Source organism: Polypterus senegalus, chromosome 10, assembly GCF_016835505.1.
Source record: "Polypterus senegalus isolate Bchr_013 chromosome 10, ASM1683550v1, whole genome shotgun sequence".
NCBI lineage: Eukaryota > Metazoa > Chordata > Cladistia > Polypteriformes > Polypteridae > Polypterus > Polypterus senegalus.
Window position 1 is genome coordinate 1,978,914 of NC_053163.1, and position 25,217 is coordinate 2,004,130.

The following is a 25,217-nucleotide window of genomic DNA, read 5'->3' on the forward strand; positions in this document are numbered from 1 at the left end:
CCCTTCTATTGCCACTGTTGTTTAATTTCATTAACACCAAAGCAGCTGAAACTGATTAACAAGCCCCTCTGCTACAGTGTTCCTGTAATTTTTTGAACAGTATACACAGTATATTTTTTATATATATATATATATATATATATATATATATATATATATATATATATATATATATATATATATATATATATATATATATATATATATTTTTTTTTTTCCTAACATATAAAGTTTGATGTGTGTTTGTGTGTATGTTCAGTAAAGTGGAAGTCCATAACCTATATTTTGTTCTGAAATGCACCCCATCTGGAACTTTATTTAGTGACTGCACTTGTACTCTAATAGGAAACTGCCTCTAGAAAACATTTTTGGCACTAGGCACAAGTATGCAAAGTTACTTTCCCCATCAGGTACAGTCAGTGAAATGCTGCTTTAGGACTAAACATTTTTCTCTAGTGAATTTATTTAGTGACTTATTATTTAGCACTTTATTCCATCTTGGATATTAAGTCTAAGAATCCCTAAGACACATAAGTCCCTCGTTTAATGTTAATGTCTTCACTACCCATCTGATTAGATTGTTGACTTACAATTCTTCACACTTGATGATTATATGTAACCTTATTATTCTTGTTAAGTTTCTTCTTTTATCTTCTGACTTTTGTTTGTGTAGTGGATGTTTGCCTTGTGATTTAGATGATCTCTTTTAATTGCTAACCTGTTTTTCCTGACCTAAAGCCTGTTTTTTGGATCATCCTTTTTGAGTGCAGACTTTACTTGGAATAATTCAAATTTTATTTTGTTTCACTATTCTTGACCTTATTTACCACGACAGAAGTTCTCTTATTTTTCCATGCTGATAATGTCTACCTCTGGGATTCACCTTTCCCCTATATTTTATACCATTCCTACTAGCATATGTATAAGTGGGGTGTTGTAGTCTGGGGAATGGCATCTTGTTCATCACAGAGCCCATTATGAGGCTCTGACGTGTCCTGATGCCATACTATTCCACTGAAATAAATGGAGTGTGAGATTGGTGCTGTTCTGCCTTAAAAACTGGGCAAGGCAGAACTGAGAAGAACTGCTCAAAACTAGAAAATTAAAACAATAATATGTGGTGTTTTTTTAGAAAAGCCAGAAACTTGGACACCAATAATAGAATGCTTGGTGTCACAAGTGATTTACAGCCGTCACAAAGTAGCAATGGCAACCCGTTACTAATAGTAACAATGCTGAAGATGATGGAAAGAAATATTAAATTAAAATTAAACAAGTTATGTGGAAAGATTCTACTTCTCTATGTTCCTTGTCAGCAGTTATAAAAAATGAATGGCTATTCCTCAGCCCAACATACTTATTTGTTTTTCTTTGATGATGTTTACATATTTTAAGGTAAAACTTTACATAGATACTCAAGTATCTTCTTTAACATCAGTTGTTTCCTTCAAAACCATTCATTTGAACTCACCTTCTGAAACACATGCATAGTAACTATGATCTCACTGGTATTTTGGCTGGGGCTGTCAACCTGTGAAAGAGAAGAGATCTGGTTTAATTGTTTGGATCTCTTTCACATCAAAGATTCATTTTGCAGATTTTTGTTTTAATATATCTGCTTTAATTTAAAAATGAAATGACTTTTTAAAATGTGGATTATAATTATATATAATTATAATATGACTTCTTCATCAAACTCATTTAATCCAACTTAGGGTCAACAAGAGATAACAGGCTGTCTTGCCAGCATGTGGTGCAAGGTAGGATACCGACCTATTAGCAGGCCTACTCATGCATTTATGTTTACTTATTTGGCTGATGCCTCTATCCATGATGCTATCCAAGGCGACTAAAACAATTTATGACACAATTTGTTTACATTTCTTTTGTTTCTCCAAATGGAGCATAGGCGAGTCAAGTGACTTGCTCACTGTCACACAGTGTTAGTGGGATTTAAACCCACAGCCTCGGAGTTTGAGGTCCAAAGCCTTAACCACTATGCCACACTGCCATGCACACAGCTACACACATATTCACACTGGACCATCTAAGAATCACAAGTCAACCAAACGTGAGTATTTGGGAAGACAGAGTAAAACTCATGTGGACACCAACCAGGACTGGGGTCCAAACCCACTCAGGTCACGAGATATGTGAGGCTTTCTTAAAATTGCCTGAAGCCTCCCAAGACAGCACGCCTTTATTTGATGCTTTCTAAAACAGAAGTTCAAACTTTCAGGGTCTAGTTAGGCAAATTAGGAATCAACCCCAGAAAGAAAGGCAGACACTTATAGATGCACTTATTTATTTAGGCATATTCTCGCACCACACTAGGTCAAATAAGTGTCACTGATTCATAAGGTGCATAGGATGATGGAGAAGACACATAAACAGAGGGAGAACATGCAAAATGGGAATCTAACACAAGTCACAAGAGTATTGGGGCAAAGTTCTAATCATAATGTCTTTTTCCTGCCCATTGAATCTTCAAATTGGGAAATGTTTTATGAGAGTCTTCAGCAGGATTGATCTGTGCAATTCCAGTGATCCCTCACTATAACACGCTTCGACTTTCGCGGCTTCACTCTATCGCGATTTTTTTCTCATACACGTCACTACGCATGCGCTTTCTGAGAACTTTTATCTAAGCCCCATGATGACTTCTAAACGTGCTACTTTTTCTAAGCCTTCTGACAATAAAACTAAGTGCTGGAGAAAGATGCTTGCTATCCAGGAGAAGGTGAAACTCGTGGATATGATCAAAGATGGCAATACCCTACAAAAGCCTCCTCACGCATATGAAAAGACTGCGCCAGCAACTGCCTATCAAGATGTTCTTCAGCCGCGCACCCAGACACCCACTGCCTACTCTTAGTACTCCTTCAGCGGAAGAAGACAACGATGCACCTGCTGAATATACTGCACAACCTGAAGACTCTCCTACTGAGGTCGTGCCTTCATAGGTTAGTGGTTGTGTGTAATTAAATGTACAGTACTATAATCTACTATATAAAAGCGCTCGGGATTGTCCTTCCGTCCCATGAGTGCAAAGCGTAGCGGTATTCTGCTTATCACAGACTTACTACTTGCGGCTTGTGGTACGAAGCGACGCGATGTGAGCAGAGTTCTGCTGCTCCCATCATCCCCTTGCTTTTGTGCGCGATGCGCTGGAAAAATAGACAAAATTATGTCTCTGGAAATAATTAATGTTGATGGAGTACAAATGCCTCACCGCGTAGTAAATATCAGGGGAGATGGTGCTTGCTTATTCTCATCTATAACTTGTTTAGTGCATGAAACTCCGTCTTTAGCGGTACAGATTCGGGCTGACATTGTACGACTTTGGACAGGCACTCGAGGGGATAAAAAAACGTACGTTTTTGGGAGATGTTATGAATGGGCACTTTGATGTTCTCATTCCCTACACTTACATGCCTGATGTACACATGGAGCGCACACAAATTGAGGATAAAAGTCGGTCACCTTAAAAGGTGGGTGAGCCTAGTAATAATATATTTGTAACGTCTAATATGTCTTATTTTCTCTTACTTTGTCTAATATATTGGGTAATACGAGTGTAATGGTGACTAAAGTGTGTTATTTCATGTCTAGAGGGCTCTAATAATGTTAAAAAGCGTATTTAGAAGGTCATAAACAGGTTTTCTATACTCTAACTGCAAAAATATTCGATTTATAAATAAAGAATCCTACTTCGCGAAAATTCATTTATCACGGTAGAGTCTGGAATGGATTAACCATGATAAACGAGGGTTCACTGTATTACATTCTCAGAGAGTCTAAACTATCCCTTTTATTACGGTGTTGAGTTTACATATGGGAACATCAGTGGAACCTCGGGTCATGTACAAATCGGGTTACGACCAAAAAGTTCGCCAAACTTTTGCATCTGTTCACGACCACACACTTGGGTGATGAACAAGCCAGTCACCCTTCTGGTTTGTATGCGCCGATGATTTCCACACATGTTCAGTCTCTCCCTGTACAGTACATCATTCTTGGTCAGACGTGCATCGCGCAGAGGGACTTTGTGGTACAGCGGGTCCACAGCTCACGTCAAGAGGCCAGTTTTAAATAAATAATCGCCACGCTTGCAGCTTAGCGAGGGGTTGTGGTGGTTGATTGCTACAGCTGCTATGTCCTCTTGATAAATAGAAGCACGAGGTGGCTAAAAGGAGGATAAACAAAAGAAAGACGGAGGTTGCGGAGTGAGGTAGTAATCAGGAAGCATTGTGGAAAGAATCCAGCTACCTTCAAGGCAGGCAGCTGGACAGCGAGCCCAAGCAGGGGACGAGCAAGCACGTGCTCGCAGGCAGGCAGCTGGACAGTGAGCCCAAGCAGGGGTGTTTTGACCGACACTCGGTAGGGCAGAAGGAAGCGGTCGCTCCAGCTGAACGATCAAGGATCGACCAGAAGAAGGACGGCTGGCTACGTAAGGCCGAGAAGGCAGTTAAAGAATGCACCGGGCTTGTTTTTAAAGAGACTGCTTTCAGCATTGTTTTAACCTCATTGTATTTAATGAAGACTTTTTTCTATTGGATTTTAACCTCTACTTCACTTCTGTTTTTATGGGATTATTTATTTATTGAAAGATTCTGAAAGCACTGCACTTTATTTAATTTGGACTTTGTTTTTGATTGTTGTTTTGTTGATTTTAATAAAAGCACTTGGCACTTTTTGCACCATCTGATTTCTCCATTGTAGTGCCTCACTGTCGTGCTCATCGGTAACATTACCAGCGGTGACAGGTTTAAGGGCTCCTGGAAGCGAGATGGGAGCATGCAGTGAAACTGCATCGTCACAGACTTTACCTCAAAACTGTAATCTCCTCTCCACCCAGTTCCACCTCACTTATCTTCTCATGCCAGAACTCGACACATGCAAGGTTAGTTTTCTTGGTTGTTTATGATTAGTTTTTGTATAAATTACGAATTTTTTTCGTGCTTAAAACTCATAAAAATAAAAGTGTTTACAGAGAGCGGTTCGTAAGGCTATAGCATGAACTCTTGCAATGTTAGTTTTCTCTGTTCAAGGTTTTCTCAGTGTTATTCAATGTTTTTACATTTAGTTTACTATTACACGGTGAATTCTATGGTATAATTAAGTATTTTTGTGCTTAAAAATCTTTAAAAAATATATTTACATACAGCTCGTACGGTCCGGAACGGATTAATTGTATTTACATACAATCCTATGGAGGAAATTACTTCGGGTTGCGACCAGAGTTTTGGAACGAATTACGGTTGTGACCCGAGGTTCCACTGTATTAGAGATACATGGCAAGGCAAAGAAAACTCAAATGAAAACTGGCAGCAGAGATCAGCATGACCAGGTGTACAATTGCACTAGAGGACCTTCACCATACTACTTTTACCATAAAATGGCCATCATTATTAAGCTGAGTTGCCCAACAAGAAAGCCTAACCAACACATTTTTACTTGTACAAGCAAATGACTTTGACTGTAGCTGAACTTTCGAATCTCAAGAGCACAAGTTTAAAATCTTTGATATTATGGCACATGTTGGCAGCCCAGATTTAAAAGAGAAAAAATGCTGGTGATGATTGTTACCCTTTGGGAATTGTCATGGTAACAACAGGAGAGGAAGATTGCGTAGCAGGCTGTCACAATGCCAATGTCAGATTTTCCCATTATATACAGAGTTTTGTTGGTCTTGATAGATCATTGGTTAACATCTCAGAATATGAACCAACAATTTAATTCACTAAATCCAATACCATGTTTGCCAATGACTGCTCAGCAACACCAACTGTGTATGAACTAGTGTTTTAACTACTTAAGTCACACATGGAGATAATGCGGACAACATTCTTACATTCATCACTGTGAAAACAGTAGGTATGTCATGCCCAAGAAGGTTGGTTGCTCAGTCCGCTTGTTAAAGTAATTTTGGCCCCATTACAACACTCACTGAAGTCCAGTGGTGTTCCACAATCTGTCTCAGACAGAGCCAATTTGAGACATTTTGAAGAATCTCCTGCTGTCCCCTCCACCATGGAGATGCAGTTGAACAATATGTGTTTGCATGTATCACAGGGAACCATTCAGTATCTGCATGTCTTCATGAAATAAACATTCCTTGCACTACCAATTATGGTGGGTTTTGGGATGTACCTGATGCTAATAACTTCCATATTGTATATAGCTTCACTCTAGACTAGCAGACCTTTGTTTTGTTTGGTTTGGGAATCATTTAATACACGTCACCTGTCCCAAATTACAGTTCTCATGCCAATTGTGTCACTGTTTCTGGTTACATTGGTTTACTGTCATTTATTATGTATGCCAACGATGCTAGCAATCTACTGCTTTACAAAAAAAAAAATATGTCTTTAATTAGATGACACTTGAACTGTGGGACCTTTTGCAGCTAACAGAGAAGTGTTTCATCAGTTTTGGCCTTTAAAACCTAGCTGAATGCTTCATTTTTCACCTTCTGTAACAGACAGTGTTGGGGGTAACACATTAAAAGTTGTGTGTGTTATGTAATCAGACTACATTTTAAATTAACGTGTAACCTAACAGAAATTAATTCCCTCCACTCAACAAAACATAAAATAGTACTGTGTTATTTCAGAGAAATGTTTCATTTTTTGTAAAGACAATGCCTGCTGCTTTCAGGGTAACATTGTGAACTTGTGTGTTGGGGTGTAAATTTAACCAGCCCAGTCATAGGGAGACAGTGATTATTGCAGCAGCATTGGTACAAATCGATGCACACGTGGCCTAATTACACACCCAAGCAGAAAAGGAGTGTGCTGTATGCAAGAAACCTATAAATAATTTGACAGTTTTGTTTTAATCCAGGTATTTGCCACAGCTGTGTTGAAACCAGTGTGATCAGGTGGCGCAGTGGCAACTGATAATACCGTTAATCTTTGGGTCTGGCATTGGTGATGGAAACACTAGGGGGCTTCCCCCCTGCTCGCTTTGCGCGCCAGCCACTTTGCATCTCTGCCACTTGCGTTGTGAAGAAGGGGGCTGAACACACCCCAAGGAGATGCGGTTGCTGCTCCAAAACCCCCTCTTAAATGGTGAAATAAAATTTGAAGCAAATACAGGTTTTTTTTTTTACCTCCACTTTGCTCGATCAGCTGCTGGCTTGCTGCTGCTGTGCCGCATGATCTGCATCTTGCGCAGCGCTTCAAACATTTAAAAGCCTGTACAGCAGCTGTCTTTGTCATCTACTTTTTGTCTTTTATTTCCGGCCCCGAGCGTAGTTAAATCTGTTGGCACCAAGTCTCATCTTGCGGGACATGAGTTGATATTTTAGTTTATAATTTAAAAATAGAATAAGAATCTGAAATTCTAACAATATCACATTAAAGTTTGATAAATTCTGAAAACAATGATACCAAACATATATACAGGAGGTCCTCGGGTTACAACATCTCGACATACAATATTTCGAGTTAAGAATTAGGTAAGAATTTTTTTACACTTATTTTTTTCTGTTACTACAGTACAGTGTACAGTACAGTATATTTATGTAATTTTCCTTTTTCTGTGGCTTTTAGATTATGATTTTGCAAATGTGTTAGGATAGGTAAGTGACTTAGGCTAGGATGTGTTTCAAAATTCGGGTTACATCACTGTTGTAGGAACGGAACTGTGTCGTAACCCGAGGACCCCCTGTATGTAGGTTTTAAAATAAGCCGATTTAAAGCGTGACAAAAAGTATCACATAAAATCGTTACACTTTTTTTTTACACCTTTCCTCTATTCTGAGACATCAGTAGTCAAAGCCGAGGATGGACCAGGGCAAGTGAGGCAGACAGGTGAGACTTTAAAAAGCAGTTAGTGGACAGTTTATTATAAAATCAGATGATCAAAGTGTGTACAGTGTTTGTAGTAAACAGTGCATATCTAAAACAAGTAATAAGGTCAATAAATAAATCCCTAAAATCATGCCATAAAACCATTGTCTTTAGGGATGCTCAACACATGGAAATCCAAATAAACAAGTTAAAAGCAGAAAGGTACTGTTGCAGCCCGTCGCATCACAGTTCCAGCGTGCAGATTTGAATTGGACCACTCACAGTTTCTCGAGTGTCCAGGGTGCCTTGCCCTTCTGTCGGTGCCACTTTGTCTGGCTCCTTCCCAGATGCAAATCGCCACACCTGTGGATCTACCCCATAGATCCAAACCTTATCTCTTGCCATTGCCACAGTTTCCATAGGCACCTTGCCCTTCTATAGATGCTGTGGCTGTTTGAGCCTCCCACCTTCTCCATTCTTCGGTGTTACTCTCTAACTCATCTGCTCCATAGTTCAGCAGTCAAGCAAATGTCCACATGACAAAACCTCATCAACTTGACCCACGCTACCCTTTCCATCATTTCAGTCCCTCTCCCACCAGCCATTGCTTTCTTCTCAGCTTCTCACTCAAAAAAAATCTTTTCCTGTGCTAATCTATTCATTTTTATTTTATTTAACTGTTTCAGCTGCTGCCTGCTGATTACACAGCCACAGATTAACCAACAATTTAATAATTAAACCACCACTTGCTTCCCTGTTCACGCTGTGCACTGGCAGGCACAAGCTAAAGACGATGGACTCCATGAAAACCATTAAAATAATTACCAGCTTGTCTGTCTTACCTCAGTAACTAAGTTACTGAGTAATGTTCTCCAACACAGATAACAGACTTCCAATCCTTGATACATGTGTGCTGCCTCCTTTTGCTTCTCTTTGTTTGTTCTCATCCCTCCCTCATCATTGTGCAATCACTAGCAGTCAGTCACCAGGAGCTGAACTTTGAGGGCAATGGAATGTGCAGACTTGCATCCCATAAAATGTGCAGGTATCAACAACAGTCAAATGTAAACGTGTTCCATGAATGGAGACTTCCCATTTCCTTTCTTATTCTTTCAATCTTGTAGGTAGGTAGGTAGGCCAACAACTTTTCAGATATTTGAACATTTTGAATGACTTCCTCAAATAGAAGTTTATCATTTTCTTTCTAACTACTTTTCTTTCTTACAGCTAAAAAATGACTAGTGTTGTTTCTTATTTCTCCTCTGTATTTATTGTACTGCAAACATTCTAGTACAGTGTTTCTTTTTGCACTATGTGTGCTGTACTGCAAGGCTCAATGTGACAACTCCATTGCGAAGAATGTTGAATAAACTGGACTGAGTAGTAGTGACACTCTTCACAGGCAGTATGCTATTGTGAGTAAAGTAGCTTACCGGGGACACTGTTTTTCTCCTGAAGCAGAAGGAACGAAAGGGACACTTGCCGTGCCAGATGTGGAGAAAAGGAACATACTGGCTAGCATTTTCATCTATATTTTCCCAGCCTGCTAAAACACAAAACAGGTAGTTAACCATGTTCCTACTCCTGAGAATTTGTACAGTATGGAATCACACATTACCTTCTGAAAGGTACTTGAGAACCAGGAACATGTCCTTGCTGGTATTGGCAAACTCAAAGAGCTGCACTGGCCCACATAAACTGCCTCGGAATGGCTCTTCATTGCAGTGGGCCCACTGAAGTGCACATGGTGTGTTGTTGAGAAAGTAAATTCGGATTTGCTGATGAGACTGGTCAGCAGACAGCGGGGAGCTGAAAACAGCCAGTTGTAGCCACTTGTGAACCTCAGGTCTGCCATAGGTTTCCAGAACAGAAGTGTAGAGACTATAAAGAGTGGGAGATGAGAGATTATCATTATTTCTCACTAAAATAGCATTCGACCAATGAAATACTGTGTTATAAAATTAGTAAAACTGTACAAAGATAGGTAGGGTGTGTAATTAAATGTGGTGAACCTCCAAAAACCTACCTGCAGGCATCATTTTACTTAAACACACTTTTATGCCATGGAACCAGCACTTAGTTCCTTGATCTAATTCTGCACTTCTGTGTTGAGGACTGGGACACAAGTAGGTGTCATGGCCCTCAGTGAGAGTCAATGGCTCGTCTTGTTTTTAAATCTCTTAATGAAAGACAAGGAGGTAAGGGGCCTTGCACAGAATCATAATGATTCAGTGCTCAGCTATGACCCCAGCATCAAGCACTCTCCACCAGAATCTATAGAGCTACTATGACTCAGACACTACTCAGTCTCGTATACATAAAAAAATCAAGTTTGGCTTACTTAGGCTCATAGAGCATGTCAGTAGCTCTTTTTTTGTATTTTTTTTTTTTGGTAACGGGGTTGATTGAAAAGAAGGCCAGGTCATCAGTACCTGAAATGGTCAAGCTTGATCTGGCATTCATCTCGGGTGATACATATCCTGTTTTGGCGACTAGGCTTGTTGTGTAACTCCTCCCATTCCTTGGAGGCCAGAAGATGTGTGTCACTGGCATAGACCCTGACATATGTGCCACTTCCAGCGCAATGTTTGAAGCTCAGGGTGCACAACTGCTGGAAGGAAGCACCGTGTGGTCCACAGTACACCACAGGACTGATTAGAGCCTGTGTCCCCAATAGAGGGGGTGAATCCAATAGATCCCACACCAGAACCAAGGAGACTCTCTCCACACGGCCCAGGCTCACAGCATCTGCAGGAACAAAGCAGCAGTACATGAGCAACTAAACCTTGTAGTGCGTAATAAGCTGCTATATAGCAGGAGAATTCAACTCCAGTGCTGGAGGACTGTAGTGGTTGCAGGTTTTTCTTTAACCAAATTTTTTCATTGGAACCTGTTTATTTACAACTAAAGAAATATGTTTTTTTGGGCTTAGTTTTAATTAATTCATTTATACAATTCAATGCCAATTTTTGAGAAGCTGCATTAAAATTTTAACTGTTGCCTGTTCTCTTAACTAGCCATCAGTTAAAAATGAGGAACCACTAGCTCTCCAGCTGACATGCTTCCATTGAAACCTGCGTTAATAAAATGATTTAAAATAAATAAGAGAGAATAGCAGGACCAAGAGGTATAAATCTGTTCCAGACCACAATAATGTTCTACAATTTGATACGGATTTGTCCTGGAAGAGTGGAAGCGCTAACAAGCCATTTAATTAAATTACAAGTTTTATTGTCTGCTAGACCTGACTTCTAATTACAAAACTGGTTTGAATGAAAACCCGCACCCACAGTGGACCTCCAGGACTGGACTTGAGTACCCCTGCTATATAGGATTTTCAGGTGTAACATATCATAACCTATATAATACAACAATATTGAAATTGCATGGAGTAATGTTGTTGGCTTCAACTATTCCCTTTGCCTGTAGGACATTTGTATTTCCAATAGGCTGAGGACTGTGATGTTAACAACAAGGACGACTTGCCTATGTTTGGATCAATATTAGTCAGTTCTGTATTATTTTTTACTAGGAATCCCAATGGTAACCAATTCAATGTTATCAGTGCTGGCGCCATGTCAGCTTTGGCCTCACTTCTGCCACTTTATTTACAGCTTTCTCAATAAATCACACCAGTGCCTTACTCACCAACTACTAATATCTGAACTTTTCAAGGAATGGTTTCCTCCTAACAAACATAAAACAACCAATGAAAAAATAGATTAACTGAACACAACACAAGACCACTCATTAATGAGGTTGTTTAAGTATAAATCAGCAGCCCCTATGTCCACGTCCTCCTACCGCCTGTCTGTCCCTCTCAGAGAGTTACAGTAAGTGTAGTATCTCATTTATACTGTGTGCAGTATTATATACAGTGGTTTTCAGTGCATACAATTGTTTATTCAGTATATATACTAATTAAAGTAGTTAGTTCTGCTCTCCATATTCTCCAGATTGGGCAGTCTCATGCCCAATTAGGTTATTTTTAAAACTGATGCATGTGGAAAAAAAACTTGGGGGTGACTTCAGTTTGGGCTATTTTTCACAAAATTGTAAAGGCAAAAGAAAAAAGAAATGTCTGTTTGCATTTCCACTCCCATTTACCCCATGAAACACACACTTTTTGTTTACAGTCTATGACAGTGAAATATCAGACAACTCCCTTCATTTGAAGTTTAAACTTGTCACAGAGTTAGTGCATTCCACCTACGACCTTGTGGCCATAACTACTGCTACCCAATTATTGATAAAATTGTGCACTGTAGTAAAGATGAACCAATTAGGGCTGTTAACACACTCTGTCTATAAAAGAAAATCAGAAATGGATATCCAAAACAGGAATGCAGAGTTGGGATAAACACAGTACTGTACAGAGAGTATCTTTATGGTAACTCTACTGCTGTTGGACAGCACTTCATAAACATATGGAAAAAAATAAAAAAACATTTGGAATAAAAAGAATATATTGGAAGTATGGTAATATAATCCTGATCTGAAGCAATTGATTGATTCTATTCTGTGAGACAATTAGAAGGTTAAAGGCAGTAATGCACTGTAGTTAGTAAATAATCCTTTCTTATTTGAATGCCACATTTATAATGGAACATTGAACTATAACCGTATATTTTTAAAAGGATGGTTCCTATGTGTAGAAAATGTGTTCTACTGTGATGTTTGGAGTATTGCATGCAGTTTGTCTTTGGGTGTAGTGATTATATACATTTTTCTTAAGGAAAAATAGTTAAAGGTAATTTCCAGGCCGGAAAGAAAAAAAAAAGGTAAGAGACACAATATTTCAGTGATACACTGGACAAAGGCTCTGCAGCTGAAATGTTGTGTTTGTTACCTTCTTCCTCTTCAACATGGGAAAAACCTTTAACTTTTTTCCTTCATTGGTACAAATCACAGCCCTCAGGTATGTTGTTTCACCTGAAAGACAAAATGAAACACATAGCCAAAAAAGACTCTCATCATAATTTTCTTCTTATCATTCATCATATTTATATAAAAAAAAGTCCATTTAAAGGCTGTAGTTTGTACCATCTGATGAACCTCAGCAATTTGGGAAGAATACACTCAACATTTAACTTCTTAGCCGCACCCACTCATGCAAATTAATGCAACAACTCACCAATCAAAAAAGTAACAGTCACGGGTGTTTGCTGCTTGGGGGTGACGGTAAGTATTTGGATGGCAATTGTCTTCCTTTAAATTGACAAACTAATATTGTTAGGACTAGGCTGGATATTGACTGTGATTGGGCAATAAACTGCCTGTCACATCTGATTCCTAAAATCATTTTTCATACTGGTCTCTGTGAAATTTGTACCTTCTCCCTGTGTTAACACAAGGTTTCTTTGGTGCACTAACTTCCTTACATATCCATAAGAAATATTAGGTACAAATATTCCTCCTGTTGGTGTATCGTTACATTAAGGGTTGTTTACTTAATTGTCCTTTTTGCAATGAGAATAGGCAATTAACTAGATTGAAAATATATTTCTCTTGTTACTGTTTTTCTGGTATTATTTGACTTGAAGCCAGGGCATTTGCATTGTTATCGCTTGAAGTTTTTTCTATGACGTAACTTGCATTGCACATTCTTATCTCTTGGTACTTTGATTTTTATTAATGTGTGCTTTCTGTGAAAGGCACCTTATAAAACAAGATTGGTTGTTCAAATGATTGACATTCTGTTACTTCTTTTGACATTTGAAGGCCTCTCCCACATTATCACTATCTGCTTGTGTATTATGTCAAAGACCATAGATTAGTGTTTAATATAAATGTAACAGCCTTCTGTCTCCGGAAGTTAAAGTGCAATAAGCTCTCTAGAGCTAACACTGCCATTTAAAAATAAGACAACCTATATCAATCATTTCCCTCAGGAAAGACTTTGAACACACTGATTAGCAAATATGCACAAAAGATTGCACATCTGCTGTTTTTTTTTTTCGAGGTGTTTTTCATACAGAGATATCAGAAAACTAGATAAGAGTATGGCTTATAAAGACCCGGACACAACTTAATACACTGAACACTAAAAAAACATACTACTGCCACAAGAATACAAAATGTAAAAAATGTTATGTTTAACAAACATCCATATATAAATGTAGTGACTATAAAAGTGTCCTTCCTGAACAGTGCTCAGATAGTCAGTTTTGAAGGATGTTCAGCATTGACATAGATGCACAGGTGTTTTAGTATCCTTTGATTTTCAATGCTTTGAAAAGTGTATTGTAGCTTCTCCTTATTTTGTACTTTAGTTGTATGCTCCTTTGCCTTCAGGATGTAGTTTCTGTTATGAATGATACTTTCCATAGACTTTTTTACCCTGAACACATTAGCTGCATCTTCACTACACATCTAAGTACTTCATTCAGTTTATGATGTGATTGACAAAAACATTACACTTTATTCACCAGTTGATGTACCGTATACAGTAATAGGTAGCTTGTTTGGGAAGGTGGGTATACTGTCTGATATGACGACTTCTTCTTTTGGCTGCTCCTGTTAGGGGTTGCCACAGCGGATCATCTTTTTCCATATCTTCTGGTCCTCTGCATCGTGTTCTGTTACACCTATCACCTGCATTTTCTCTCTCACCACATCCATAAACCTCCTCTTAGGCCTTCCTCTTTTCCTCCTCCCTGGCAGCTCTATCCTTAACATCCTTCTCCCAATATACCCAACATCTCTCCTCTGCACAGGTCCAAACCAATGGAATCTTGCCTCTCTGTCTTTGTCTCCCAACTGTCCAACCTGAGTTGACCTTCTAATGTACTCATTTCTAATCCTGTCCATCCTTGTCACACCCAATACAAATCTTAGCATTTTTAACTCTGCCACCCCCAGCTCTGTCTCCTACTTTCTGGTCAGTGTCACTGTATCCAGCTCATATAACATAGCTGCTCTCACTACCGTCCTGTAGACCTTCCCTTTCACTCTTGCTGATACCCGCCTGTCACAAATTACTCCTGACACTCTTCTCCACCCATTCCACCCTGCCTGCACTCTCTTTTTCACTTCTCTTCCATAAACCCCATTACCCTGTACTGTTGATCCAAAGTATTTAACCTCATCCACTTTTGCCAACTCTACTCCCTATATCCTTTTATTCACACAAATGTATCCTGTCTTGTTCCTGCAGACCTTCATTCCTCTCCTCTCTAGGGCATACCTCCAGGGTCTCCTCAACCTGCTCCCTACTCTCGCTACTGATCACAATATCATCAGAAAACATCATACTCCACAGGGACTCCTGACTTATCTCGTCTATCAACCTGCCCATCACCATTGCAAATAAGAAAGGGCTCAGAGCCAATCCCTGATGTAATCCCACTTCCACATTGAATGCATCCGTTGCTCTTACCGCAGACCTTATCACTGTCACACTTCCCTCGTACATATCCTGTACAACTCTTACATACTTCTCTGCCACTCCCAACTTCCTCATACAGTACCACAACTCCTCTCGAGGTACCCTGTCATAGGCTTTCTCCAGGTCCACAAAGATGCAATGCAATTCCTTCTGGTTTTCTCAATACTTCTCTATCAACACCCTAAGAGCAAACATTGCATGTGTGGTGCTCTTCCTTGGCAGGAAACTATACCGCTGCTCACTAATCACCTCACTTCTTAACCTAGCTTCCAGTACTCTTTCCCATAACTTCATGCTGTGGTTCATCAATTTGATATCCCTGTAGTTACTATCTCTCTGTACCACCCTGTTATTCTTAAAAATTGCTACCAGTACACTTCTTTTCGATTCCTCAGGCATATTCTCACTTTCCAAGATTCCATTAAACAATCTGGTTAATAACTCCACTGCCATTTCTCATATCCACCTCCATGCTTTCACAGGTATGTCATCTGGACCAACGGCCTTTCCATTTTTCATCCTCTTCATAGCTGTCCTTACCTCCTCCTTGCTAATCCGTTGCATTTCCTGATTCACTACCTCAACATCATCCAACCTTCTCTCTCTCATGCTCTTCATTCATCAGCCTCCTCACTTGTAAGTATGTTTCCATCTTTATCCTTTATGTCTGCATATTGATCTGGCAAAAATTTACACCGGATGCCCTTCCTGATGGAACTCTTCCTATTTATTCGGGCTTGGGACAGCCACAAAGAAACACATTGGATTGTGTATCCCATGTGGCTGGGTTTACTATCTCATATGACTGAAGATAGTATTTTAGCGATATAACCACAAAACAAGATGTGCTTTCTTACATAAATTTTCAAAACCAAAACATCACATGAGAATCAAAGCCAGAGCTGAAGGATCGCTGCCAGAAAAAGGAGTGAATAGCAAAGAAAATGTTACACATGGGCAAAAGGGACTTCAATTGTAAATTCAAGATAGGAGACCCTGTCCTACAGGAAGCAACCGCTAAAAAAGAATTTAGGGGTTTACATTGACACAGCATTTATTTCATTGAAACAATGCAAAGAAGCTACCCATATTAAACGGGCAAAAAATGTAAGTTTCTTTCATAAAAAATGTTGAATATAAAAGGAGGAATGTTATGCTTAGACTATATATTGCACAAGTGAGAAAGCATTTGGAGTATTTCATGCAGTTCTGGTCTTCCTGCTGCAATAAAGACATAGCAGCACTTGAAGCTGTGCAGAGGTGAGCAAGCAAGTGCATCCCAGTCATTAAGAACATGTCCTACTCTCACAGACTCAGGGAGTTAAACGTGTTTAGTCTCAAATAGAGGAGAGGGCATGTGGACCTAATCCAGGTCTTCAAAATCTTCAAAGACATTGATAAAGTAGATTCAGTAGAATTCTTTCATCTTTAGGGTGAATCATGTACACAAGAACAACAGTGGAATTTAAGGGAATCGCTTCTTTACTTAGAGTTGTTGGAGTCTGGCACAAACTACTGAGTCATGTAGCTGAAGCAAAAACCTTGACAACATTTAGGAAATATCTAAGGAGCTTGATAGAGTGAATAGTCTCCCGTCGTTTCTTATGTATATTCTTATGTACCTGAGAGAAATTCTTTTAGGAGGTTATCTGTCAAACTTGGATAGAAAATAGCCATCAAAATTGACCTTATAACCCTTTTCTATAATTGATGCAGAGGCCATGACATCTAAACCATGCCTCTAGCAACCCAACCTATATTACAACGGCAGGGATAAAAGTTCAAGTGTTGCTGTTCATGTCAATATCGTAGACAGCATAAACACACTTTGTTCTAATTAACTTTTCTTGCCATCAATGTTTTGAGATTGTTAGAAGTGGGGAACGGGGTCGAGAATTTATACAGTTCAATGCTGGCGAGCATTGCAAACATCATCCATCTCCCTAATGGACAGTGAAGTGTAGCCATTACATCTTTGAGAGGCTGATTGTTACATGGGAATACTTACTAGACTTGAAATAAGTACATACACTGCACAGCATCAAACATAGTGAATGACAAGATTAGTGAATGTCAAGTACAGTATAGTCAATGATAAGGTTATGAGAACAGAGTGCAGCAGCTCAGTCTGGTAGAACAACGCACTCTAAACTGGAGATTATATTTAGTCAGAGAACAGCCTTCTGAATGCTGTCACTATATTTTTCTGTTTGACTGCAGATGTAATTTACCCTGTTATCTTGACTTCTTCATTACATTTGCTTATATTCTATTTTATCTGAAATATTTCATTAAAAAAATGCACTTTAATCATCTAGCACTTTGAGCCATTAATTAGTTTCAAGAGTACTGAATGTTCTATCTGGGTAGTGTTATGTCAGGCATTATGGTCCACAGCATTAGGACTGAATTCCCATTCATCCACATTCTCACACAGTCATATCCAAGATGTGTACGTATCCTCTAAATGTTGGATCCAGAGTTTGTGGAATAATAAAGTTGTGACACAAATGAAAATGCTTCGAGCACCCCAAACTTTCAGGGACCTCTTTGGTTTGTTTTCACATAACAGGATTTTGGTAACATTTGACAGGCCACCAATAGGTACCTCTTGAAAGGTATTGGTATTTTTTACTTTGAGATATAATGAGTAATGATATCTAAGTAAAATCCAGTTTTATGCCTTTCCATTAACACATGTTAGTTAAATAAAATGCATTTCAAAACCACAAAGGTTATTTAGGGCTGCTATTCATAAATTTATGTTTTATAACATATCCCATATTAAGATCATTAACCAAAAATCACAAGTGGCTGATACTTCCAAAAAAGGTTAATACATTCTTTACTTGCATACGCATTCCATCGTTAATTTAAAATGCATCCTCAACCTACTATTTGGATAATAATAATAATAATAATAGTAATACCACTACTACTAATAATAACAATAATAATAAAACATTTTTATATAACACCTTTCACCTGACTTGATGGAAAATTTGGTTTTGTCATTTATAGCAAACAAACCACCTAAAAGGTGCCTGATTATGTAAAGTGAACCTGAAGTTGACGTGTCTAGAAAGAAATTTCACCTGCTGCCCAAGAAAATCATTCAGAATGGATAAAAACAGATAAGGAAAAATTGAAAATGCAAAACAAAGTATTGATCATTACTCATCCAGTACAAACAGAAATATTACATAAGAAGATTTTCAGCAGAGGCTAAACCACTTTCTCGATAATGGGCACTATCTTAATAATGAGCTACTTGATTCCATTATCAAGAGAACTGAAGACTGAAAAAGAAGCCCCGCCAATCATTCTACACAGCCACAAACAACTAAGCACAATGCCAAAGGTGAATATGCGCATGCCACTTTTTACAAGGGAGCTAGAAACAACATGACCACATACGAGGGGCCTGACCAGAGGCACACGTGTATACTGCAGAATCTAATTCGCATTCTACAAAAGGGTAAGGATGGAGACTGGCAAAGACTAGCTAATTTTGATATTGTATGCCTTAGTTTTTTTCTGTTTCAATAAGCCTTTATTATCTTCCTTGCAGCATTCTAGCAGCACTGGCTGTCTTCAGAAAACATGATAATATGACTGACTATGCATTAGTAATCTGCCGTATCTTTGCTTTCAGCATGATAAAAGCACTGGTTTGATTCACGTAAATAGCAACACTTAGCCGACAGGTTAACAGTAAGAGAACACAGTGAATTGCAAGTGAAAATTAAAAAGAATGAAGTGAACAGATTGTGTGTGTTAAAAATGTATAAGTACACACGGCTTTAGCAGATGTAAACATTTTATGTAGCAAACATAAGGTGTATGTGAATTAAAAATGTCTCCAACTGTAAATGTCATTAAGGAAGGCCTTCTAGCATTCTCATTTGACTGAAATACATTAAAAAATGTCACACATTTTCTTTTTACAAATAACACGCTTGTCTTACCAATCAGAGGGAACCTGGGATAGGATGCCAGTAAAATGCAAGAGACACTAATACACACATAACCATCTGTCCAATGTAGTCTTCAATTAACATGACAGTACAGTATGCATAAACTGCCATTTTAAATGTATATTTATTTTATTTATATGAATTTATAAGCATGTGAACTTGGTGGTGGGTCCAGTTGAGCTAAAAATGAGGTTCTTGGGACTGCCATCCATTTGTCTGTCCAACCCATCCATTTATATGCCTATTCCAGTTCAGGGTCAGTAGCTGGCAAGTCTAGAACGTATTCAGTGAAAACTGGGTAACAGCCAAGAACCAGTTTTGAACTGGGCAACAATTTATAGCAGGGAACACACACCCACTTTAACCGTGACTAAATACCCTAATGTGCACATTTTTCAGATGCACACCTTGAGAAAAATAAAGTGAACATGAAAGAACACTTTAAATTAGCATGCTTATATTCTGAGGCAACCCTACTGGATTTTACATATGATGCAAAAATGTACATTTTTAAAAAGTGAGGAAAGCACTGCTCTTTTTACATAGACTTCATTGTCATTGTTTAATCAGACACAGTTTAACTATTACAACAATTAGCAGATCATCCTTACCTGGTGGAACCTCCAGGGAGATGCCCATATCAGCCAGCATTAAGCAGGCACCCCTATGGTCCACTTCCTTGGTCATGAAGACCAAAAGCTTGTGCAGGAGCTTCTTTCTCACCACCCTGTTGTCTGTAGGGGAGTGGAGGTCTTTGAAGAACTCTTCCATTTCCTGGGAAGTTGCCTTGGGGCAGGGCACATCAGAGAGGCTGGTCGAGCCAAGGGTCCCTGGGTCTACCTGTACCTCAGTGTTCTCCTGTGCTGCATCCTGGCCGATCATACAGTTGGGAAGCCAGGGGCAGCGTGAATGCAAGCACTTCATAATTACGATGAGTAAGACGATAAAAGCAGCCTGTGTCAGGATAAATTGCAGAACACCAGGACCAGGCAAGATGTCTGAAAGTATTCCCTGCATTGTGTCATTCCCCTAAGACAGGACCACAGCAACAACACGCTCAGGAGTGGTCTTTTCCCCCTTTAGAGATCAACAGCGAGGTACAGTACATCCATTTTAGAGTCAACTCAGAAGCAGAATTATTAACTTTTGGGTTGAGCAGACAATTCTAAACAGGAAACACAGGCAGGAAGCAGATACTAGAGAATATGCAGGAGCATATCCGGCATTTCAGTCACAGCCAGGTTTTACTACTAGTCCAACTTCTAAACTGTTCTCAGTTGGCAAGTGAGACAGGACGTGGCCAAAAGACTTTAAAAAATATGTTGAAGGGTTCCACTTCCGTTTCAGGGGAAAAATATTCAGGGGCACTTAAATAAACCAAATCGTTGCCATGTCAACCTGATCAGAAAGCGTGAATGCTGGCCCAGCAAAATCAGTGTCTGAACTCTACGCCTCTGTTTTCCCTTGCTATGATTTCTCAGTTCATCCTTGAAAAGGAAGAGAAACAAAAACATTTACTTAGCAAAGCCTTTAAAATGAAAAAAAGCCCTGAAACAACTGCATTATACATGTAGTGGCTGGGCCAACAAGATCATGACACTGCAGTGTCTCAGTGTCCTGGACCTGTGCCACTTGAAACACCTGACAAACCAAGTTCACGCTCACCTGCTCGTTCAGAGTTGCTGACCAACGCCACCTTCTTTCTTCACAGAATAAGAATGCTTTGCTGAGCAAGAAGGAGTGGCCAGTGGTCAGCTTAATATGTGACGTCCTACGAAAAGCAAACTCTCCAGACCCTTTTTTTATGCCTGCTTATCACTTTTTGTTTGAATAATCAGCACAGAGATTTACAGCACACACCCTATGTGAAGAAAACTCATAAAAACGGTAAATTGAAATCCTCGCTAGCTGGAGAAGTAACATGCACATGTATACATTAGAACATGAAATTAGAGAAGGTGTTAAAGTTTTTAACAAACATCACTAGTAAAACAGTAACACAGAACATTCAGTGCTCCATTATTTTATGGAAATGTTTAATTAAAAAGAATGTTTTTACATTCACATTGTAATGTACTTATAGATGTTGCAAGTTATGAAGGATGCTATAATCAATAAAAAAGAGGCATAACTGGGGTAATTGTAAGAATGTCTGAATGTCTGGGCACAACCACACATTAGATTTATGTTCCTTGGGTTTTTCAACTTTAAAGGAGTGATGTTAGTCTCCCAGTCACTTATAACACTCACACTCAGGTTTCTGACTGAGATAAACTCACTACTATTATCAGTATCAACACTAAACTCGTGTTTGCCCTCTTATGGGTTTTCCAATTGAAATATGCTCTAAGGATCTGCTTTCTGCTTAGATTTACTTCCGTATCCAAGGTAGTTTGGCAAGAAATTAAAGGGACACAATATTTTTTTATAGATTATATTTAATGGTACATCAAGCCAGTTTCCACATCTGTCAAGATTGTTTTAAGTACACTATTTAATTTAATTAAATTTAAAATTATTTCTATACGTTCTATTTCCTAATGTCTATCCCATGGTCATTTGTCTGTCTCTCTGGAACAAACTACCTTATATTTTGATTACTGTTTTTTATTATGTATTGCGGATAACATCTGGTTTGGCTTATTAGACTTTTTATTTTAAAAAATGAATTGTTAAAATTTCCAGAAAATCAAGAGGGTGTCACACACTTTATGGATACTTTTTTTTTTTTCTGTTTCAGCCATTCAGGTAAAATAAATGTGTTTAAACCTACCCTGTGTCATGTTACTGTTCCAATGTAGCCTTAGCTGCCTGTCAACACTGTGGTATGTGCTTTCTCATAACACTCACCTGGGAATGAATGTTTTGAAATTGGACTAATTTCCAGTGAATGTCTGTTTCCCTAAACAAACAGCAGATAATCTTATTACTTATCAAATCAAAAAAAGATTCATCTCTACTGTTTCTGACAGTAATTTGAGTTTCTTTTTCCTCACTTATAGGTTAAAAATGTGTTTTTCTTCTTTCAAAGTTATAGACAGTTTTGAAAAATGGATGCAACAAAAATAAAGAGGCGGCGATAACAGTAAACGATAACATTATAAAGCCCTTGAGGCTACAATTTGACAGATCAATAAAAACAATAATATATTTGCAATTGGTAGCCTGGCAGTTAGTGACACAAAAGACTTAGTTAAAAAATATTGCAAAATCTTTAATAGGAGAGGAGAAAAGAGGAATTAAAGACAGTTCCTATACAACACATCATAGAGCTTAAAAAGATGGCGCCACTAAGAAAGTAATATAAATACCAACAGTACTATAGATAGTCATTTGGAATTCCTTGGTGTATAAAGAACAACCAAAACTGTATAGACAATGCAATGAAATGGCATCACTTTAAGATCCTGTACAAAGAAATATGGTAATTTAAGAAATCACCTATCACCTAGAAATCACCTGGGGCCTCATGTATAAATGGTGCGTACTCACAAAAATGTTGCGTAAGAATGTTTCCACGTTCAAATCACAATGTATAAAACCTAAACTTGGTGTAAAGTCACGCACATTTCCACGGTAGCTCATACCCTGTCGTATGCAAGTTCTCTGCTCGGTTTTGCAGACTGTCGGCACCCAGCATCAAAGCAGTGCTACTGTTCCTGTGTGGTTATCCTTTTTCTTGTATACTCTATATGTTCAATTTCCTCATAATAACTATTCATGGTGGCTCTAAAATCCGTACTGACCCCTACTCTCTTTCTGTTTCTTTTTCCGGTTTCTTTGTGGTGGTGGCCTGCGCCACCTCCACCTACTCAAAGCTTCATGATGCTCCAACAATGATGGACGGATTAAAAGGCAGAAGTCTACGTGACCATCATCATCATCAAGCCCTTCCGTGAGAATCCTAAATCCAAAGAGGACTGTTTCATTTATGTTAGGTAGAATGCCCAGAGGGGACTGGGCGGTCTCATGGTCTGGAATCCCTACAGATTTAATTTTTTCTCCAGCCGTCTGGAGTTTTTTTGTTTTTTCTGTCCCCCCTGGCCATTGAACCTTACTCTTATTCGATGTTAATTAATGTTGTTTTATTTTGTATTATAATTGTGTCTTTCATTTTTCTATTCTTTAATATGTAAAGCACTTTGAGCTACTGTTTGTATGAAAATGTGCTATATAAATAAATGTTGTTGTTGTTGTTTTAGATCCACATCCCTGGCGCAGCTTTATATTGTAAATACACTGAAATTAACCGCATATTGTTTATAAGTTTCTGAGTGTGAATCCCAGCTGTACAGCAGCTGATTGGAAAGAGAACTATCGGTATACAGCATCAAGCACGCGCTGCCTCAGCCATGCTGTCTATTGAACTGCTCTTGTATGACAAACACTTCAGAGCCTTTCCTGTACGGACCTCGCAGTTCAGAAACAGTTTCATCCCAAGAACTCTAAACGTACTCAATCAGTCAGTGCTCCTTGTAGAACTGTCTGTACTTATATGTACAATTCTCATTGTAAACTTGCACTACAGTTATAATACTGCACAACCTGAGCCACTTTATAAAGCACGTATTTACATATAATATATCAAACCCAGGATCTGAATCCCACTGCGATACTGAGCATGCAAGACACTTCTCAAACATCACACAGCTAAACAAATTCTGCATTGAGGAGTGGGAACAAGATTCCCCTTGTTGACATTACAGACTGGTTTCCAGTTATATGAAATGCCTTCTTGAGGCTGTTTCTGCCAAAGGGGGCTATACCAGCTATTAGCGAAAAGGGTGCACTTACTTTTCCCACAGATGAAAGTGGCATTTCTGTTTATTTTTCAATGAATAAATTATTGCAAAGCTAACTTTTTATTTTATTTCTACTTTCACGGCCTTTATCTTAAGTTTATGTTTAAATGAAGATCAACTTTTGATTTATACACATATGTTAAAAAAAAAAAAAAATCATGGGGTGTACTTACTTTTTCACAGGTACAAATGCAACCACTTATACACTGATGGGCACTTGTTGAGACATTCATTACATCTGAAACAATCAAATTATACCAATGATGCCCAAATCATGTAAGTATATTTATAACTGAAAGTTAAAATTTTGACCACATTGCATTACTGCACTATATTAAACTATGTATAGAGAAACTAAACAGTAACCAAAAGGAGTGCTCTACAGTATATTGAAATCACTAAAGTTTTATTTTAATTTTCTTATATCAACTGGGGCACATAAGAAAGTGAATTACCCACGTCAATGGTAAATGACTTCCCATCTCAGTTATTAATGTCCTTTTACATGATGTGTTTTTTTCAATAGTTATGCCATAATCTCTCTAACATAAAGGTAGGTCTTTGTTAAACTCTCACGTTCCTTATCTTTATCTTTTACTGACAAGACAGGATTTTGTTCACATGTTGCCAAGTGTGTATGTGTAGAGAAATCTGACGTGGAGAGCTCAGCACAACACTAAGAATATCCCCAGAGATGAATGGCACAGTTTTACAAGTGTGCTGGCTATCAGGTATCTTACCTTATCTCATAGTGAGAAGGCTGCAGAATCACAGTTTACTTAAAAAATAATGATTTAAAATACAAATGAAAGAAACAACAGGCATTTTACAAAGTACCAGCTACCTCCAAATTCCATCCTAGCTTCACTTAAAAGGCAAACATTACAAGTCTCTGAGGAGCTGCGTAAAAAATAACAAAAGAGCATAATATATTTTGATATAAGATAGTATTAACACATTGATAATAGAGAAAATCAAAGTGAAGCAGAAACTAGTTAAGCAATACCAGACCCCCCTAAATCTCATTTTCTTCAAAAACCAAATAAGCAGTTTGATTTGGAAAAGATAAAGAGAAAACTAAGAGAGAAACAAAACTATTTTGAATAAATGAAAAATAACCCTCCCAGTAAGAAATCAAATTTAAATAATGAATGGAATTTCCTCATTTAACATAACAAATGTGCAGGTGTTCCTGCCTAATGTCCTTCTTGAGCACACAGCACAGATGAGCCATACAGTCCTCTAGTGGGCCCGA

The 25,217-nt window shown here is 38.4% G+C and overlaps 1 protein-coding gene across 2 annotated transcripts in view; it reads right to left on the reverse strand.

Moving 5' to 3' along the window:
• LOC120536454 (UNC5C-like protein) overlaps positions 1–20,863 on the reverse strand; it is a 33,833-nt gene extending 12,970 nt beyond the window's left edge. The window contains exons 1-6 of one of the 2 annotated variants that reach the window (XM_039764812.1): positions 20,826–20,863; positions 19,772–20,647; positions 10,229–10,544; positions 9,415–9,677; positions 9,230–9,339; positions 1,472–1,531 (exon numbers count right to left, since the gene is read on the reverse strand). In XM_039764812.1, the coding sequence (XP_039620746.1) occupies positions 1,472–1,531; positions 9,230–9,339; positions 9,415–9,677; positions 10,229–10,544; positions 19,772–20,177 (1,155 nt within the window). In that variant the 5' untranslated portion in view covers positions 20,178–20,647; positions 20,826–20,863. Of the gene's footprint in view, positions 1–1,471; positions 1,532–9,229; positions 9,343–9,414; positions 9,678–10,228; positions 10,545–19,771; positions 20,648–20,825 lie in introns of both variants that reach the window. The other variant, XM_039764811.1, reaches the window with a different exon arrangement.
• Between the last annotated feature and the right edge of the window lie 4,354 nt (positions 20,864–25,217).